Raw genomic sequence first — 20,689 nt, 5'->3', positions numbered from 1 at the left:
TCTCCTCTCTCTCCTGTGCTTTACTGTCACTTTTCACTGTAGCTTTTAAAATAAAACTGTAAAGGGGCAAAAACAAAAGCTACATGAAGATTTGAACTATCATGTCATCACGTCTGACCTGTGACCTCTCCTTCAAGGTCAGGATTGGTATATTAATCTGAACGTCAGAATGACAGGAATGCTGTTTAAAAATAAGGTTCCTTAATGTCATTGGTTGTATGAACACACAGTCATATAGTGATTGATATTAGGGGATTCCCAATATCACATTAGTTTTGACCTTTGACCTCTTCTTCAAGGTCCGACAAGTTTAAACTTTCATGAGATCAAAGTTTTATAAAACATCTTTTATCTTTAAACTGTTCTTTGAGATTTTCTGCTTTTTGTTTGTGTAAGCGAGTAGTATATTGATAATAATATTTCCCACTTTAGTTAAGCAAGCATCCATTTAAAGTGTAAAGAGAGTTTTTAAAAAGTTCGTTTGTTTGGATGTCATTGAGTAATTTAATTGTATTGTTCGTGCTTTTTCTTGTTGTGTGCGCTTGAAGACGTTCATTTTATTGGTTTGTGTAGTTGCATAATGTGGTCAGCAGGGGGCAGTGTTTAACAGTTAACTGCAGTTTTTCCCTAAAATGCATTTTGGCTCTTCCTGTTTTTATTTTTGCTTCGATGGGAAACAGACGAAGAGGTGATTGTTTTTTAAGCAGTGTTGGTCAAGTTACTTGAAAAAGTAATTAGTTATTAATTACTGATTACTTCTCCAAAAAAGTAATCCCATTACTTTGCTGATTACTTATTTTCAAAAGTAATTAGTTACTTAGTTACTAAAACATGATACAACCTGAATACCTAATGAATAGACCTTTAGCCCAATTCTATTTTTTATACATAATCCATCATATAAAATGCCATCAAATGAAAAAGTCTCTTAAAAAAATTTAATGGTTTAATTTCATGCACACTGCATTAATCAAAAATTAAATTATATACAACAGTCTTTGACTTGAAGAACATTTAAACCTATTTTCTGCTCATTCCTGCACATAAAATTAAATAGTTATTTGTCTTTACACTCACTCTTTCAAATAGATGCAAGTAAAACTCAGCAGAAAATGAATAAAATCAAAGACTCAGCGACTCCTGTCGCTCTTAAATCTACTGTCGCCTGTTTCGCAGGAGTGGGGTGGGTGGAGGTTTGTCCTGGTGCAGGTGTGACGCAGCGGTCATGTCACTGTCCGGGACTCCGGGGTTTGTCATTCGCTGTGTCCCATTTCAGGGTCTGCACGCTTGAAGTACGCATTTTAAGTGCGATTACGTCACCGCCACGCGACGACGGCTGTCCCAATTCGAAGTGTACTTCAAATGCATACTCCAAATGCGCCGTCGATTTCCCCAAATATCAAGCGTGGTCCGGTGAACGCTTCGTGGTCCCATATATCCCACAATTCATAGCGCGGCGGTGGGTGTGGATAATTTTGCCGCAAAATATGGCAGAAGGGAGCGGCCGAAAAGTGAACTGTCAAAAGTAAGTACTGAATGTGACGTCACTTATTCATGTGCGAATGTTTAATAATGAAGAACATTAAAACATTGCTGTTGGCCACATGTCGGCAAAGTTATGTGACATTAGTGATGTTTGTACTTTCAGCGTTAACTTGGTTTTAAAGCCTCTACTTCTAAATATACATATAGTCGACCTTAATCTTACAGAGAATCTGATGATTTTATGGATAATTAAAGTCAGTCATATATCCACAAACACAACAAGCTGAAAGTCAGTGATATAGATTATATATATATATATATATATATATATATATATATATATATATATATATATATATATATATATATATATCATAATAATCTGACAATACTATAATATTGGCCATATTATATTTACATTACCACAGTGAGATGACTTTAGTCTCATGAACAACATTAACTAATTATTATTTACTAGCTACTCTTAAATGACTGTTCAGTACAGAAATGAAGCCCAACAATCATGTTTTACAGTCCTGTGGTCTCAGCCTCAGATACTCAACTAATCAAAGTGATGTCATGACAAAAATGATTGACCAACAAAACAATTTTCTCCTTCATTTATGTCAAACAAAGCTGTATGTAACGTGTCTCGCGGTTAGTATCATGGTTGCTAGGCAACCTGAACAGCGCGACGAAGGCTAGACAGTCCCATTTCACAAGCCTCTCACTTCCGCACTTCTCGTACTTATAGTACGCACCATTCGTAGTACGCGTAGTGCGCGTACTTCAAGCGTGCAGACCCTGAAATGGGACACAGCCTGTGAGTTTCACATTCCTGTGGTAGCGCACTCAGTGCTTGCTCAGAGGTTTACGGGTTTTTTCGCTCTTTTTCTTCCCACGCAGTGAACAGCGAACACTAATGTTTTTCTCACTTTACTTCCACGCTTTAAACGCTGCATGCTCATACTCTCTCCTGCACTCGATGCCTGTGTCCCAATTAAGAGACCGCACGCTTGAAGTACGCGCACTAAGCGTACTACGTACGGTGCGTACTATAAGTACGAGAAGTGAGGAAGTGAGAGGCTTGTGAAATGGGACTGTCTAGCCTTCGTCGCGCTGTTCAGGTTGCCTAGCAACCATGATACTAACCGCCAGAAACGCGAGATTGTTTGACATAAATGAAGGAGAAAAAATGTTTTGTTGGTCATTCATTTTTGTCATGACATCACTGTGATTAGTTGAGTATCTGAGGCTGAGACCACAGGACTGTAAAACATGATTGTTGGGCTTCATTTCTGTACTGAACAGTTATTACAAGAGTAGTTAGTAAATAACAATTAGCTCTTGTTGTTCATGAGACTAAAGTCATCTCACTGTGGTAGTGTAAATATAATATGGCCAATATTATAGTATTGTCAGATTATTATGATATATATATATATATATATATATGTAGAGGCTGAAAGTACAAACATCACTAATGTCAAATAACTTTGCCAACATGTGGCCAACAGCAATGTTTTAATGTTCTTCGTTATTAAACATTCGCACATGAATAAGTGACGTCATATTCAGTACTTACTTTTGACAGTTCACTCTTCGGCCGCTCCCTTCTGCCGTATTTTGCGGCAAAATTATCCACACCCACCGCCGCGCTATGAATTGTGGGATATATGGGACCACGAAGCGTGCACCGGACCACGCTTGATATTTGGGGAAATCGACGGCGCATTTGGAGTATGCATTTGAAGTACACTTCAAATTGGGACAGCCGTCGTCGCGTGGCGGTGACGTAATCGCACTTAAAATGCGTACTTCAAGCGTGCAGACCCTGAATTGGGACACAGCAGATATATGATCCATTGTTGATCTGCACACAGCTGTTGTCACGAACGTCGCACACGCGTAGGTGATTGTCATCAGACACTCTCGCAAACAAAATCACGGTTTAGTAACGGAGTAACGCAGCGTTCTTATGGGAAAGTAACAGTAATCTAATTATATTTTTTGCAATAGTAATCCCTTACTTTACTTGGAAAAAGTAATCTGATTACACTGTTGGTTAGAAATCTGTAAATATGCACATAACTTGTTGAAACACGTTGGTGTATTGCAGTGGTAAAACGTATTTTAACAAGATGATGTAAAGGACCTGCATGTGCAGCATCGTCTGTGTGCTCCAATATCCTGAGTGAGATATTGCTGTGGAAAGTACGTGTTTATAAAATAATACATGTAACACTTGTGCACCTTTTAAACGAGGCTTGTGTAATTTAGCTCTTTGTATTTTGTTCTGTACAGTCAGAGGCCACTGACGTATTTTTTACTTGTATTCTTTTATTTCTTTAATCCCTCGTATTGCTCTGGTGCTTTTTTTTTTTCCATTCTCCTTTATTCTGTTGATTTGCCACATTTCCTCTCACGCTGTTAACGTTCAGCATGAGTCCATATGGTTGTTGTTGGGCAAAAGTAAAGAGGAAAAAAGACATTTTTGTTCAGTCTGTCTTCACCGACAATAAAAGATTAAGAACTCCAGTAATTCTGTGCGGCTACATTTGATTTGACAACATTTATTAAACGATACTGTTACACATGGAGTCCAACTATCACGTCATAGTTTTCAAATATCATGTCATATTTGAGCTCTGATCTCACTCAAAATTCATTAAACATGTAAAGCAATGTTGTCAGTTTTTATTTAATGCAAATAAACAGTTGTTATGCTGCCCTTATTTGACTTTTAAGGTTACAATGTTGTTGACGCTATTTAGAGAACAAATAAAAATAAGCAGACACTTTATAAGTCACAGTGAAGTCCCTGCATCATCAGGACAGTCTGATCTGTATTTGAGTTCAATTGTGTTTTAAATGTGCATCACTGATTTGTGTTTAAACGACCTCTGCATCTTCTTTCTGCTGCAGCAGTGAAAGTCTTGCTGAGACTATTAATGACAAACAGCCTCTGTGTGAGACGCTGTGACATCATCAACACTGGACATAAATCTGTTTTTGTTCTGTCCTGTACTGTCGTCGATAGAAAGTTAGGAAATTGTACCATTTGAAAATACTTTCAGAAAATAACTCTACTAATAATAATATAGTTATTTTTAAGGGTTCTCTTGTGAAATTTTGGGTGCTTGGTCTTCCCCAAAAAAGGTCTGAACTCGCCTATAAAGACCCAAAAGGAGGATGTGATTAAAAGTATCAACCATGTTGAAACTGAGAAATGAGAAAGCGGTCTGAGCAGCAGGACCTGAGGTCTAATGTAAATCCTGGTTTTCACAAAGCATCCTGTCTTATTAAAGGTTGTAAAAGGTTCTCTCTGACAAATTTTGGTAAAAACTCTGGTTAATTGTTTCTTTTGAGGTTTTTTTTAAAAAAATTTTTAAATAAGTCATTTTTTCATATTTCATAATGAATTTACCAACAGTGAGTGTGAGTTTACGGAGGTATTCCATACCTCCTTAAAAGTCATAATTGGCACCTTAAACAAGGTCAATGAATGTGGCAATATGAATAATAATATTTAAATGTACAGAAATATAATATACAGTTAACAGTTGGTTTAAATAATAATAATAATGGACTGCATTCATATAGTGCTTTTTGCTCAAAGTGCTTTACAATACCACTATTCATTCACACACTGGTGGAGGCAGCTACAGGTGTAGCCACAGCTGCCCTGGGGCAGACTGACAGAGGCGAGGCTGCCATATCGCGCCATCGGCCCCTCTGGCCAACACCAGTAGGTGAAGTGTGTTGCCCAAGGACACAACGACCGAGACTGTCCGAGCCGAAAATTATGTTTTATTACATTTACAGTGATTTCACATTAATTTACATTTGAAATGTAAAATCAGCCTATTTATGTCAATTTAATGATATTCTAGAAAAACAGTACAAAACTATAAAATACACAGTAAAATACTTTTATATTACAATTTTTTTACAGCGTGCCACATTCACCCAATCTCACAAGCACCGTCTCTAAACTGAGTGCTTTTCTAATGACATTCACACTCTGATGGATGCATCGGAGAGCAACTTGGGGTTTGCATCTTGTTCAAAGAAGAGGAGACGCTGCTCAGCGAGGAACACGGCCTGCGTCTGCCATCAAATTCAAAATGAGCTTAGTTTTCTTAAAATGGTTCATTTTCTCAGTGTGAACATTTTATATGTTTTCTATTCTGAATAAAAATACAGAACAAAATAAAATAGAATTATTTGATATAATGAATAAAATATGTGTTTATGACATTTACAAATCATTAAATTCTGTTTTAATTCAGACTTTATAAATAAGACCGTCACTGCTGAATGAATCAGGATACTTTATTAATGCCTGAGGATTCTGTAAATATAACATATTTACTATAAGAAAGACAAAAGACAAATGCAGACTCACATGGTTTCTCTTGTGTAACTACAATTTACACAACACTGTGGTTAAGGAATCCCATGGTATTGAAGCCGAGTGTGGGTTTCAGATGAAATGAAAATAGCAGAACATCAAAGTTCCTTTTATACGATTATGAAGAAAAAAGTGTTTCAGAGTTCCCCTCAGAGCAGGGAGCTCAAACACACAGATATTGACCTGATGAAATATAACACAGTTTGGCCCCTGAAGTGACTTTTTTGTTTGTTTTTGAGTGAAATGTTAAAATAAGTTCTAGAAAAAGCCAAAAATGATTTAATATGAGCAGAGAGCACCAACACGCTGAGGGATCGGCTGTGTTAGTTCAGTCAGAGTCACAAACTCATGTGTACACTTTTTTACTTTGTTACATACGAACAAAATGACAGCAGAAGTGCTGCCACGTGTCTGGACAGAGAGGAGCGATGTGTTTGTTTGGTAAGTGAAAGTTTCAGTTAAGAGTGAGAAACAAATGTGAATTTTGCAGTTTTGTCTTGTTATACAATATTTGAAATAAAAAAAATAAAACATCAAATTTTCTGAAATATTTACGAGTGTTTTCTTCTTTGTTTGTTTGTTTTGTGCTACTTGAACACTAGTGTGGCCCTGCAGTGAGAGGAGAGTGCCAGCAGTGACCAACAGCTCATTTACATTTGAGGCCCCTCCCTCAGCAGGATCAGTCCCATCACAGCAACAGGGAAGCTCCACATGAGGAGAATACAGTTCTACAGACAGGATTTCATTGTTATATCATCATAATTATCATGTTGTGGCTAAACAACCTGGATAACATGAATTCTTTACTTGTCCTAGTAAAGTGTCTCATTCAGACTAACAAATAAAAAAACAAGTGAAGAAACAAATTCAGCGACAAATGAACACAACAGATTCTACACAATAACATATCAAGAACGAGAGCAAAAGCAGCCACACTGGCCAAGGCAAGAACGTCCTTGGTTCATGTTCCTGCTGTTAAACTCGTTCACAGGAAACTGTTCTCACAGTGTCGCCTCCTTCTGGACTGGAGCATATTCACAAGCCTTCATACTTCTGTTCCCACTCTGGAGACGAGTGTTTGTAAATGACAGTTTATTGTTTTACAAAAATAAGCTGAAAAAACTGCTTGTTTTGCTGATGTACAGTTATTGACTTGGATATTTGTGAGTGGTTGAACGTTATGTTTGATTTATTTAATCTCGACACTCCTCCCTTCTAGATGTAGAAGAAAGTCTTTTTATTAAGTAACTTAAGTTATTAAGTTCTAAAGTTGTTTCTAATCCTACTTGATGTTCAGTAAAAGGAGTTTTTCTGAAGATCAACCACACATAAAATTTCTTGGACTTTTCAAGTGTCAGCACCACAATCTTCTCTGTGCTTTTAAAAAGATTTGGTTTTGACTGCTAACATGACAGATACATGAATTCTTCACAAACAGCTTGGCCAGCTTCATGACTGGACGCCACTCTGACTCACTGCATCATCTTTTTAGAGGCCATCTTTTTTTGGCCTGGCTTTTAACCCAGAAATATTCATTTTATTTGATTTTTATTGTCTTTTCGATGTTCATGTTCAGCTCTGAGTCTGGAGAGTCTGGTCAGTGATTTTGAGTGTGGAGTAGATTTGGTCCAGGTCTCTGGTGGCTCCATTAAGGTTCTGGTAGTTTGAGGCTTTACATGTAGAAACTGGACTAAAGTTCTTAAAGTGCTCTTTCTAAAAAACAGACAAATATTTATTATTAATTATACAATCTGAATCTTTTCTAGAACATTTACACAGATGCTGAAAGCAGCTTCATTTCATCCGTTTAGAGAATTGTGGCAGCAACACTGAAGATGATCTGCAGTTAAGGACAGCAGACGAGCTCTGGCATCCTACGTACTCGAGACACGGAGGAGACAACTTCATCGGTGTTCCTACAGGAGGCGTTGTTGGGAGAGACACGGGCCTTGTTAAGAAAACTCAGTGCACTATGGGTGAGTTTGTTTGAGTTGTCTGTCGCCTGAAAAGAGAGAAAAGAAGCCAATGAACAGAAGTCAGTGTAGGAGAAATCTGCTGTTTCTAGTCCCTGTCAGGACTCTTGCTGCAGCATTTTGGATTAGCTGAAGGCTTTCAGGGAGTTTTTAGGACTTCCTGATAATAATGAATTACAGTCGTCCAGCCTGGAAGTAATAAATGCATGAACTAGTTTTTCAGCGTCACTCTGAGACAGGATATTTCTAATGTGTGTGTGTGTGTGTGTGTGTGTGTGTGTGTGTGTGTGTGTGTTTGCATGCATATGTGTGAAAGCCCTGAAACACCAGCAAAGTGCAGCATGATGAAACCCGGAAACCAAACATTCAAACAATGGTTAACACACTAGTGTTGATCACACCAGGCAGTGTGGACGATTGTCCTGAGAGAACATCTGGACCCCATCAAGATCACCTGAATCACAAGAATTCAAACATCATAGCAAACAAAGAGGGTTGATGAGATGATGAGAAATCATGAGACCCAGCTGGTTCCAAAAGTAGCCAAGACCAAGAAGCCGAGAACAGCAGTTTGCTGTGTGAGAAACATGAAAGTCTGCACCAGTGTCCAGAGCCTCCCACCACCACCAGCCAGCAGCGGCCCAGTTGTAGGTGTTGTAGGTGCACTACAACCAGTCACGCAAGCCGCCCACCCAGGCTCCACACCCCCAGTCCCCCATCAACTCTGGAGGTGAGAGACACAAGCAGAGGGCCATGCACAGGGACAGGGCAGTGGGCCTGCAGGAAGGACCCCAGGACTGCACTGCGCAGGGGGCAGATCAAGTGGAAGAGAAGGGAAGCCGGAAAGAGCCGGCAGGATCAGCCCGCTCTCGCTCCTCTCCATGTCCAACTGCTCCACATATCCAGGGCCACTTCCACCCCACCCACAGCCAAGAGCCAACACATGACAGAGAAAAAACAGCCCCCTGCATGACTGCCAAGGTATCCACCCCCAACTTAGCAAACCTCATACATACACCAAGGGCGACACACAGGACCAACCCACTCCTCTGACAACCACTGCAGGCCAGACACCCCAAGTATGATACTGAGTGAATATCATCCATAGACCTTTTTTTAAACAAAAAAATAATTAATTGGATAAATAATTATACATTAAATATACAGACACCATGTAGATGTAAAGGAAGGTTGGAGATTGGCCTATAATTAGCTAAGACTGCTGGGTCTAGAGATGCTTTTTGAGTAAAGGTTTAACTGCAGCCACCTTGAAGGCCTGTGGTACATAGCTGATTATTAGAGATAGTTGATCATATTTAAGATCGAAGAATTAATCAATGGCAGGACTTCTTTGAGCAGTTTTGTAGGAATGGGGTCTAAAATACACGTTGATGGTTTGGAGGAAGTAATTATTGAAGTTAACTCAGAAAGATCGATTGGAGAAAAAGAGTCTAACTTAACATCAATGGTACTAAGAGTAGCTGTAGATAATATTACATCTGTGGGATGATTATTGGTCATTTTTTTCTCTAATGCTTAAAATTTTATTTGTGAAGAAGTTCATGACGTTAAAACTTTTCTTGTTTTGAGTTTTCTTCACTGGACTCTTGAACAGTTTAAAAGATTCAAAGTTCCCCAAACTCACCTCTGTGACATCAGCATACTGTGTTTCCACAGGAACATCTGAAAAAAGCACAAGGGTGAGTTTAAACTAGTACAGGTGAAAGGTCAGGTGCAACTGGTCCCTGCAAATAAATCCTGATGTCTTGAAATGTTCATCTGTTCACAAAAACAGTGAACAGCAGCATTTCGGACAGTCATTAAGAGGACAAACCACACATGTGCCAGAAAAGCTTGAAAATGAAAACACTTCAAGAATCCTGGTTGTTTAAATGCTTGAAGTTGCTGCTGGTGCTGCCAATGTGGGATCATTCAATTCTATAACTTAACTGTTCAGTTTGTACCTTCAACAAGTAACAGTCAGACTCAGGGTCCCTGACAGTTATGAGCAGTTATGGACGTGTACTTTTGGTGTTGCTGTCTCTCGTCTTCCTGGTTTCTGGGTTTGTGTGTATGGGGGGTGACGGGGTGAGGGGGGTGGCACTGGCCACACCTTAGGACCGCACACACCTGCTGCTGATCAGGCTCGTCGGGGGAGCTACTTAAGAGAATGATGGAGCTCCCACCGGTGCAGGATTGTTGCATGAGACTCCACGTTAGTGTTGTTAGTGTCAAGTCCAGCGAGTGTATGCCTGCAGTATTTTAGTCTCCGGACAGCTGCTTCTAATGCTTCCTGCAGGAAGAGCGTGGAAAGCCAGAGAGCAGCGAGCACGGGGAGTGCAGACACGTGGGGGTGGAGAGCACGAGGCAAGGACTTTTTCTTTTGTACATGTTACCTCTAGGACTTATAATTAGGCAGTTCCCTGAGGTGTCTTATCACTTCTATGCTGATGATATTCAGCTCTATTGCTCTTTTAAGCCGATGGAAGTCCATAAACTGTTCTCTTTAATTAAATGTTTAGCTTCCATTGAACAGTGGCTTGGTGACAACTACTTACAGTTGAACTCTGAGAAGTCAGAAACATTAATTATTGCCCCCGACAACCAGATATCTCTAATCAAACAGCATCTTGGTTCTCTTGGCTCATCTGTTCACCTGAGCCTCAGGTACCTTGGTGTGATCTTTGATTCTGCCATGTCCCTAGAACAACACTCTCGCCAGTTAATTAGGAACTGCCTTTTTCAGCTAAGAAACATCTCCAAACTGCAAACTTTGCTGTCTGAGTTAGAAATGGTTATTCATGCTTTTATTTCTTCTCGCTTAGATTATTGTAACAGCCTTTTTCTTTGTTTGAGCAAAAGGAATCTTGATCGTCTCCAGTTAGTCCAGAACGCTGCTGCAAGGCTTTTAACTAAGACACGAAAAAGAGAGCACATTACACCAGTGTTACGTTCATTACGCTGGCTTCCAGTACATTTCAGAATTCATTTTAAAATCTTTTAGAACCCCACGCTCCCTCTCGCAGCCTGAGATCTTCTAATCAAAGGCTGTTGGTAGTCCCTCGAACATATTTTAAAACCAGAGGTGATAGATCTTTTAGAGCGGTGGCCCCCAGGCTGTGGAAGTCTCTCCCTCCATCATTACGTTGCCTTGATTGTATTTATTCTTTTAAAAAGCAGTTTAAGACTCATTTATTTAGATTGGCTTTTAATTAGATTTGTGCTGTGTTTTATTATTAATGTATTTTATGTATTTCTGTTTTATATTACTGTGAAGCACTTTGTGGTTTTTATCCTGTGAAAAGTGCTATATAAATAAATTGATTTGATTTGAAGACACAACATGGGAGTCAGGGGAATCCACGGGATTATTTATGTGAATATTTACTGCACTGTAAATAAGTCCAGCATTTGGGTCCTCCTTTCCCCACATCCCCACGGTCGGCCAGCACTAACCGTGACAGAAACACACTGCATTTTCAAATCTTCTATGGGAAAATATTCTGAATACAAGAAATGTGTGTTTCCAAAACTTTATTTAACAGTAAAGAGACGCCAACGACTAAGATGTTCATTACTGTGAGAAATGGAAAGTGTCATCCGTGCTCCTGCTGTCTCACCTTTTCGTTTAGAGGATCTTTTCTTGTAGAATATCAGCACAGACACTGAGACCAGGATGATGGTGACAGTCAGACCCACATACAGCCCATACTGGTTCTGTCCAGTTAATGATGGGATGACTGGTGAAAAAGATCAGAGAGCTTTAGCTGTGGTTAGAGACGTGAACAATAATAAATAAAAATCTAGACAGAAACCCCAGAGGAGAAAATAAAGGAAAAAACAACAACTTCATTTTCTTAATTTTCTTCACAAAACTGTGAAAGTAATAAATTAAACATTTGTGTTATTTATCTTTTATATACAGATGCTTGAAACACTAACAACTGCAATGATCAATAAAAATATTATTTAGCTACCAGAGACATTAAAGTGGACCTATTCTGCTCATTACAGCGTCCATGTATTTTTATTCCTGGACTGTACTACAGTAACTTTGTGTTTTTACAGTTGAGCCTTGTGTGTTGGAGCAGCCAATCAGATCATTCTGTGTCTGAAACAAGCTGTTTCATCAGTTCTCATCTTTACGTCTTCTTTTGAGGCTGATCCTCAAAAACAGGAGATTTGAAAGCAGGTAGACGGGGTTTCTGTGACCACAGCAAGTCTCCATGAGGCTTCTCCACTTTATTTTACATTGTACAGAGTAGAAACTCCAAAAGGTTGATTCTGTTCATCTGCATGTAGCTTTTTCAGTGGGAGAAACAGTCTAACACTCAGAGCAGTCTGCAGCTGAGCTGTTGGCTCACAGGGATTACTGTACAGACACTGAGCTCAAACTTTGCTCGTGTTTAACATGAACATCCACCACAGGAACAGCAGATATATGACAGGAAATAAGGAACAGCTGAACAGCTCCACTCTGACAACATTTGCTTAATGTCAGTAAAAACTCACCGTCTGTGACAGTGACCTCAAAGTCTCTGAATGACCTGCTGGAAGATCCCTCCAGTAAACATCTGTACCGTCCTGAGTCAGACTTGGTCAGCTGTGTGATGCTCACATACAGAACTCCTGGATCTGTATGTGAAGCATATCCAATGTTGTATCTGCCTCTCTGAGATTTGACTTTACGGGTTTCAACAAGAGTGTTTTCTCCTCCACACTCTCCTCTGCAGAACAACGCTCTGTTTCCAGAGTGTTTAAAGGAACATCCGACTGTGAGAGAGCTTCCAGTTTCTTTATTGAAGTGTTTCAGCTGATCATCGTTTCCATCCAGCAGTGCTGTTAAAGACACAAACGATCAATAGTTACTATCTGTGCTGCAGAAGCCACTGATGCTGCTTCATAATCTGCACATTATTAGATTTTAATAGATTAGATTACAGTCTTATTTATTACTGAATTATCAGCTTTAAGCACAATGAGAAAAACTCAAAATACTGCACTACCGAAGTGTCCAAATTGTCAGATCATTTTCCAGATTTGACAGTTTTATAAAGAACAAACTTCAGCTTCTTTAAACCGTCAGCAGCTGTCAGTGAAAACTTTCTTCAGAAACAGAAACTCACCTTCAGCAACAACGATCACGAACCGTTCGTATGAAGCTGATGATGAAGATCCAGCCAAACCACAGCTGTACTGTCCAGAGTCAGACTCAGTCAGCTTTGAGATGCTCACAGATAAAACATAAACTGATTGTATTTCATATTCAATGCTGTATCTGCCTGTTTGAGCTCTGACATCAGTTGTATTAATGAGAATGTTTTCTCCTTCACATTCTTCTCTGCAGAACATCTTCCATGTTCCTGATGATTGAAAAACAAGAGGAACTGTAATATTTCCTCCAATGACTCCATAGAGAAGAATCTGAGCATCGGTGACTTCAGGGTTTCCATCCTGCAGAGCTGTTGGAAACATGAACCATCAATAGTTACTGTTTGTACTTCCTGTAAGAAGCTGCAGTCTGATCACAGCATCCACACACAGACACACTGAGAGCAGAGCTGACTTTTGGGCAAAGGCAGCAGCCGCCTCAAGCGCCGCCTGCTGTAACTCTGCTGCAAGTTTAAGAACAAAACAAACAAAATAATGAGAGCATCAGTGAGCAGAGAGAGGTGGAGTTATTTTATCAGCTGTTGCTAAACCATAATCTAAGGTGCCAAACAGCTGGACTGTGAATAAGGTTTTTATTAGAATATTAGTGTCTACAATGGAGGGGAACTTTGTACATTTTGTACAAAAGATTTAAAATATGATATTTTATAATTAAAGTGACAAAATATTTTAAATGACCAGTCTATTAAGTCCAGAGTTCAATTCAATTTTATTTATATGGCGCCAAATCACAACAACAGTCACCTCACAGTGCTTTATGTTGTACACTTTATCCTATAATAATAGGTACAGAGAAAACCCCAACAATCATATGACCCCTATGAGCAGCACTTTGGTGACAGTGGGAAGGAAAAACTCCCTTTTAACAGGAAGAAACCTCCAGCAGAACCAGGCTCAGGGAGGGGCGGGGCCATCTGCTGTGATTGGTTGGGGTGAGAGAAGGAAGACAGGATAAAGACATGCTGTGGAAGAGAGACAGAGATTAATAACAGATATGATTCAATGCAGAGAGGTCTGTTAACACATAGTGAGTGAGAAAGGTGACTGGAAAGGAAAAACTCAATGCATCATGGGAATCCCCGGCAGCCTACATCTATTGCAGCATAACTAAGGGAGGATTCAGGGTCACCTGGTCCAGCCCTAACTATATGCTTTAGCAAAAAGGAAAGTTTGAAGCCTAATCTTAAAAGTAGAGATAGTGTCTGTCTCCTGAATCCAAACTGGAAGCTGGTTCCACAGAAGAGGGGCCTGAAAACTGAAGGCTCTGCCTCCCATTCTACTTTTAAATACTCTAGGAACAACAAGTAGGCCTGCAGAGCGAGAGCGAAGTGACACCACCTGGCATTCACAGGCAGGCTCCTATCCAAGCACAACCCTGCTTACCTTTTGAGATCAGACAAGATCAGCCATGCTCAGGGTGGTATGGCCATAAGCTGCTGACCTCCCAGCCCATTGTTCCTTCACTGGGCTGGTTTCAGTCATTATGCAAATGTACTGTTTATAAGATTGGGGAATCCTGCAGTCAGCTGAGACTGAAGAAGTCACCTGGATGTGAGATGAAATGTTTCTCCCACTGAAAACGTCCAGATGAACAGAATCAGCTGTTTGGGATTTCCTTACCTGGATGATTGAGCATACATCAAGATGTCTGTGAAGGTTCTCAGTCATCCAGGTCATCGTAGTCAAAGGAGCTTGCAAAGAAAAGCGTCTGGACTTCTTTAAGTTACTTGAAGACGTTTCACCTCTCATCCGAGAGGCTTCTTCAGTTCTAAGGTCAAATGGTGGGGAGTCCCAGATTTAAACCTAGTGGGAGTTTCCCCCCACAGAGGGACAAAAGGACCCCCTGATGATCCTCTAATCGCCTGAGCCAAGGTGTGGAACTGGGTGTGGGTCCCAATCAGGGACCCACACCCAGTTCCACACCTTGGCTTTCTATCTCTGACTTTCTATCTCTGACTATCTCTGACTTTTGTCCCTCTGTGGGGGGAAACTCCCACTAGGTTTAAATCTGGGACTCTCCACCGTTTGACCTTAGAACTGAAGAAGCCTCTCGGATGAGAGGTGAAACGTCTTCAAGTAACTTAAAGAAGTCCAGACGCTTTTCTTTGCAAGCTCCTTTGACCATACATCAAGATATTTATTCACTAAATTAATTGGTAGGTTAATCACTGATTATGTTTTAATGCTACGCCTATTTACCATCAGTTGCAGCCCTAAAATAAAGAAAGCTTTAAAAATCAATGAAAAAGAAGCAGAGCGATAACCACAGTGGCACAGAATGAGCTTTGTGTCCCAGCAGTTACCAAGAAGGGAACAAGCTGCCCATTAAAGCAACTCACAGCTGACTGAGATGACCATGTGTAACAATAAGAAAAGTAAGAAACATAAGTGCCACAAAAATATGCCAATATACTCACAAACGAAGAAGAAGTAGATCAAACTGTGAAGGGTGTTCATAACGAGGCTCTGATGGTTTACTGTTTCATTAGAGCTCTGTTAAAAATCTCCTGCTTTGACTCCTCTCTCTTTCCTTTCCTCTGAACCCATATGTGGTGGGAGGGACTATGAAGGACCCAAGAAGAGGATGTGAAGAAACAAAGTGACGATGTAGAAACAGAAGTGAGTCAGAGGTTTATGCATCTGGGCTTGAGGTTCACTGCTCATTCATGTACACTTTGTAATTACACTGTTACTGAAAGTGGATCGAAGGGTGTAAACTTCTGCAGTGACAACTTAAAGAGTGATCATGGGCCCAGCTTGTTCTGCTGTGCAGCACTGGTGTCATGTATAACCAATGCAAAAGCTACTGGAGAAGGTACCAAGGCCAGTATTCATAAAGCTGCCTGTAGTTAAACTCGCTCTCAAGGTTGAAAATCTTACAAAACTCTTAAAATTATCACGTTTTCCATGAATTTCAATTTAAAGTTTAGCCTCAATTCTGTAAAAAGTGGATTCTTGTAGATATTTGCACTTTGCACAATAAAGTTAATCAATCATTTTAGAACTAATTTAATCATCAAGACTAATTGAATAGTTAACGCAGTCATATCAGTATTTATGGTTCTTAATGTTAAGTCTTTTATGTCTTTATGCATCCAGGTAAGTAAGACCCAAAAGGTTGATTCTGTTCATCTGGATGTAGCGTGAAAACAGATTGATCAGGTCTGTGTCCCGAAATGTTGCGTGCAGAAAAAATGAGGTCAGCTGAGAAGCGGAGTGAGCATCGAGTTTGGGATTTTTCTTCCACTGGAAAGCTCCAACCTTCTGCTTTCATAGAGGGGTCTCCACTTGCTGATAATTAGACAATCAAATGCATTTGATTTGCAGTACCTGGCTCCTATTATCCATTTAATTCCTATGGTAATGGTGTAAGGTTTCATACAGCTGTACTTTGACTTTATTTTTCTCAGATAAGTAATGTAATATGTCATATTAACCTGATTTCAGATCAGCTAAAGAAAGTGAGCGTTTTCAGTTTGCAGTCAGGTGTCAGAGCACTGATGTTTTCTCATGGACTATTTCATTTAAAATACAGGAGAAAAGGGAGGGGGGGGGGTGACACCAGCAGCTGCATATGAATATCAGCATGTGAAACTGATTCATGGTTAGAACAAAGAGGAACGAAGCTTATTTTTCGCAGCAATGTTCTCATTTATGTTGTGGTTGTTCTTCTGAATTGTAACTTCTCTAGAAGAGGTTGCTGGCATTCATTGAATTTCCAGAATGTTACATCCTTCATTTTTATTAGGTTTGTAACTTTCTTACAACTTTGAAACTGTTGGCTGTTTTTCAAATCTACCAAACATTATATCAAATGTGCAGAAAAATACAACTCCACACAAACAACAAAAACAGAAAGGAAATGCACAAATAACGTGTATCAGACCATAAGATTTTAGTTTGTTCAGTGCTGCAGCACACACACTTTTCAGGTGTTTGTTGTGTTGTCTCTGACATCAGTGCTTTGACTTCTACACCTCCTCCACCTCCTCCCTCTTCTGAAGGAGCAGCTGCTAACTCCACTGAGAAGCCTATAAAACTGGGGAGGCTACCCAAAGCCGGCCGGACATTGCCGCCCCTAGTGTCCTCTACATCCCACCCCTCAAACCCCTCTCATTTCCAGGTTGAGGTAACGTTTCACCTGAAACACCAACAGTTCTCCTCTTGAGGCTCTCCGAGACCATAGCCAGCTGAAAACTTCATCGACCAGAACTTAGCTTGTCTACTCCACGTCCAACTAAGCCTACCCCATTCAGTTCCAGACACAGCATGTCCATCAGGGACCACCAGGAGGAGATCCAGTTTCTTTCTTTCTCCACTTCCTCTCCTCCCTGGAGCAGTGTGCATCAGCTTCCGCTCACCTCAGGTGCTGCAAGTCTTTCTTCACGTTGTTCATTCTCTCATCCGTGATCAGTGCACGGGATGTTACTAAAGTAGCTGCGTTCCTCTTGCAACCCATCGTTAACCTTTGCCACATGTGGCTCTAGCCAGCACGCTACACGGGCGTGCCAATTTATCAAAAACCATCCATGCGTTTTCCCCAGATCGTGACATTTATGTGCAATGAATATAACTCGATGTTGTTTAGTTAAAAACAATCAAACTGATTTGTAATGAGTGTTTAACATACAAACATGACAACACAAACCAGACTGGACCTTCCCTGATGGCCTCTGCATTGTGCTGGGATGTCTTCAACTCTCTGAACTCTTCTTCAGTCTCAGCTGACTTCTCAGAGTGTTCATTCACAGGTCACCATAAACTTAAGATTAATTATAATTAAAGTTTAACCTCTTAAGCCCCAACGCCCCCTGATACGGGGGCAAAAAGCAGGAGATCAGGTAGGCTTGGGGCTTAAGAGGTTAAAGATAAAATATGTTTCATAAAACTTTGATCTCATGAAAGTTTAAACGTGTCTGACCTTGAAGAAGAGGTCAAAGGTCAAAACTAATGTGATATTGGGAATCCCCTAATATCATTCACTATATGACTGTATGTTAATCAGTGTTGGGCAAGTTACTTTAAGTTAGTAACTTACTTACATTACTAGTTACTTCTATCAAAAGTAGTTACTCATTACTGTCAAAGTAACTAGTTACTAGGGAAAGTAATTTTGGTTTCACTCAGAATTCTCTTGTTATTGTGTTGCTTCTGTAACTGGATACCAGCCAGACTGCCAGTCTTCTAGCTTGCTTACTTGCCACAGTGCACTGTGCCACCTACCAACAGAAAGGAAAAGATAATGTGGATATTTCCACGAGAGAAATCCCACGCCTGGACCGTCGTTGACCGCCGCCATGATTCTAGCCTACGTCACAGCGTCATGTGCGCTTTTTACATCCAACACAAAAACTGCAGTCGTGGTGCTTTGATTGTACTCAGAACTCAGAAATTCTGCCTTCTGAATAGGAAGATGTAGGTAACAGCAGACTGCAGATGAGCTGCATACAGGGCTGGACTGGGACAAAAAATCATCCCGGGCATTTTGACTAGAGACCGGCCGCCATTATAGGAAAAATCATAAAGCCTTTGAATGAAAACAAACACTGTTGTGACAGTGATGTTCACTGTTCTGATGGTATATATGCATCAATCTATCAATCCTTTGTTGTAAGATTCAATTCAATTCAATTTTAATTCAATTTTATTTATATAGCGCCAAATCACAACAAATGTCGCCTCAAGGCGCTTCATAGATACAGAGAAAAGCCCAACAATCATATGACCCCCTATGAGCAAGCACTTTGGCGACAGTGGGAAGGAAAAACTCCCTTTTAACAGGAAGAAACCTCCGGCAGAACCAGGCTCAGCGAGGGGCGGGGCCATCTGCTGTGATTGGTTGGAGTGAGAGAAGGAAGACAGGATAAAAGACATGCTGTGGAAGAGAGACAGAGATTAATAACAGATACGAGTAATTATTTTTAAAATGTGCTGTTCAAATGAAGCTGACTTGACTTGAATATTAATACTGAGTTGACAGAATCCATGTGTGTTGCATAAAGACATAAAATGTTAAGACTTTACAGATATACATGTATCTGATAACAGGAGTTCTAAACTAAAACTTCCGTTGAGTTACTCAATGAGAGTAACGTATTCTGAATACTTTGGATTACTTAATATATTATCATGCTGTTTACAACTACATGAATGTACTATTGCTGTGATTTATTACTGTTACTGAAGGTCCGCGGCTCCGAACCATAGTAAAGGGACCTCTGGCTAATACGGTGGGTTCTGTGTCGGCTCGTAGCTGAAAAATAGCTTTACTTTGTTGTCTGGGTCAACTTTGCTAGCGAGAGACAGAGAGAGGCGTTGAAAGGCTGCTCCAACAGAACTTATTGTTTCAGAGGAAAACACGAACACGGTGTACAGTCGAGTCTTAATAGCTTACTTACAACTGGGCTCGTCAGGCACTCTTCTTGGCTGCAGTGGTTATTATTATATTTACATGCTTCCAGCTCCCGTTTCTGCTCGATGGCAGCTCGTACTTTCCCTTTTTCTCCCTCCCTCGCTCACAGACACATAACGAGTATGGCAGTCCATTCTCCCTGCAGCACGGACTACACTGCCCATGATGCTACATTCTTTAGAGCTATACCTGTAGCATTCTGCCTGTTAGCTTAGCATAACAACAACAAAAAGGCCTCTCTCACCCAGGAAACACGCAGAGAGAGAGAGCGTCACCCTGTAACCATGGCAACCGTAACGCCCGCGCCTGGAACAACAGAACGTAGCTGTCAAACAAAACCCAAACAGTACTGACCCGCCACAATATGAAACAGGGAAGTACCGCCGTGTAATCCATTTATTTCAACAAAGTAACTGTATTCTAAATACCACCTTTTTAAACGGTAACTGTAACGGAATACAGTTACTCATATTTTGTATTTTAAATACGTAATGGCGATACATGTATTCCATTACTCTCCAACACTGCATATACAGTGGGGCAAAAAAGTATTTAGTCAGCCACCGATTGTGCAAGTTCCCCCACTTAAAATGATGACAGAGGTCAGTAATTTGCACCAGAGGTACACTTCAACTGTGAGAGACAGAATGTGAAAAAAACATCCATGAATTCACATGGTAGGATTTGTAAAGAATTTATTCGTAAATCAGGGTGGAAAATAAGTATTTGGTCACCTCAAACAAGGAAAATCCCTGGCTCTCACAGACCTGTAACGTCTTCTGTAAGAAGCTTTTCTGTCCCCCACTCGTTACCTGTATGAATGGCACCTGTTTGACCTCATCATCTGTATAAAAGACACCTGTCCACAGCCTCAACCAGTCAGACTCCAAACTCCGCCATGGCCAAGACCAAAGAGCTTTCGAAGGACACCAGGAAAAGAATTGTAGACCTGCACCAGACTGGGAAGAGTGAATCTACAATAGGCAAGCAGCTTGGTGTGAAAAAATCAACTGTGGGAGCAATCATCAGAAAATGGAAGACATACAAGACCACTGATAATCTCCCTCGATCTGGGGCTCCACGCAAGATCTCATCCCGTGGGGTCAAAATGATCATGAGAACGGTGAGCAAAGATCCCAGAACCACACGGGGGGACCTGGTGAATGACCTGCAGAGAGCTGGGACCAAAGTAACAAAGGTCACCATCAGTAACACACTACAACGGCAGGGAAT

The 20,689-nt window shown here is 40.4% G+C and overlaps 2 protein-coding genes and 1 long non-coding RNA gene across 3 annotated transcripts in view; 1 reads left to right on the top strand and 2 right to left on the bottom strand.

Moving 5' to 3' along the window:
* Positions 1 to 20,689, top strand: part of LOC146493997 (uncharacterized) — a 159,424-nt gene that overhangs the window by 93,604 nt on the left and 45,131 nt on the right. The gene's annotated exons all lie outside the window — the stretch shown is intronic.
* On the bottom strand, positions 7,619 to 10,866 carry LOC146494001 (uncharacterized). Its single transcript, XR_014871644.1, has 3 exons — positions 9,837 to 10,866; positions 9,518 to 9,555; positions 7,619 to 7,901 (listed from the first exon to the last, which is right to left on the bottom strand). It is a non-coding gene; the product is annotated as an uncharacterized LOC146494001 (long non-coding RNA).
* Positions 10,874 to 14,682, bottom strand: LOC146494000 (polymeric immunoglobulin receptor-like). The gene is made up of 3 exons (XM_085146720.1): positions 12,999 to 14,682; positions 12,385 to 12,711; positions 10,874 to 11,612 (listed from the first exon to the last, which is right to left on the bottom strand). The coding sequence occupies exons 1-3, from the start codon at positions 13,345 to 13,347 to the stop codon at positions 11,407 to 11,409; spliced, it is 882 nt and encodes a 293-aa protein (XP_085002846.1). The 5' UTR covers positions 13,348 to 14,682; the 3' UTR covers positions 10,874 to 11,406.

The sequence above is a fragment of the Neolamprologus multifasciatus genome, chromosome 20 (genome assembly GCF_963576455.1).
Source record: "Neolamprologus multifasciatus chromosome 20, fNeoMul1.2, whole genome shotgun sequence".
NCBI classification, from domain to species: domain Eukaryota; kingdom Metazoa; phylum Chordata; class Actinopteri; order Cichliformes; family Cichlidae; genus Neolamprologus; species Neolamprologus multifasciatus.
Note: the sequence above shows the minus strand (reverse complement) of the source record. Positions and strands in the feature narration are given on the sequence as shown.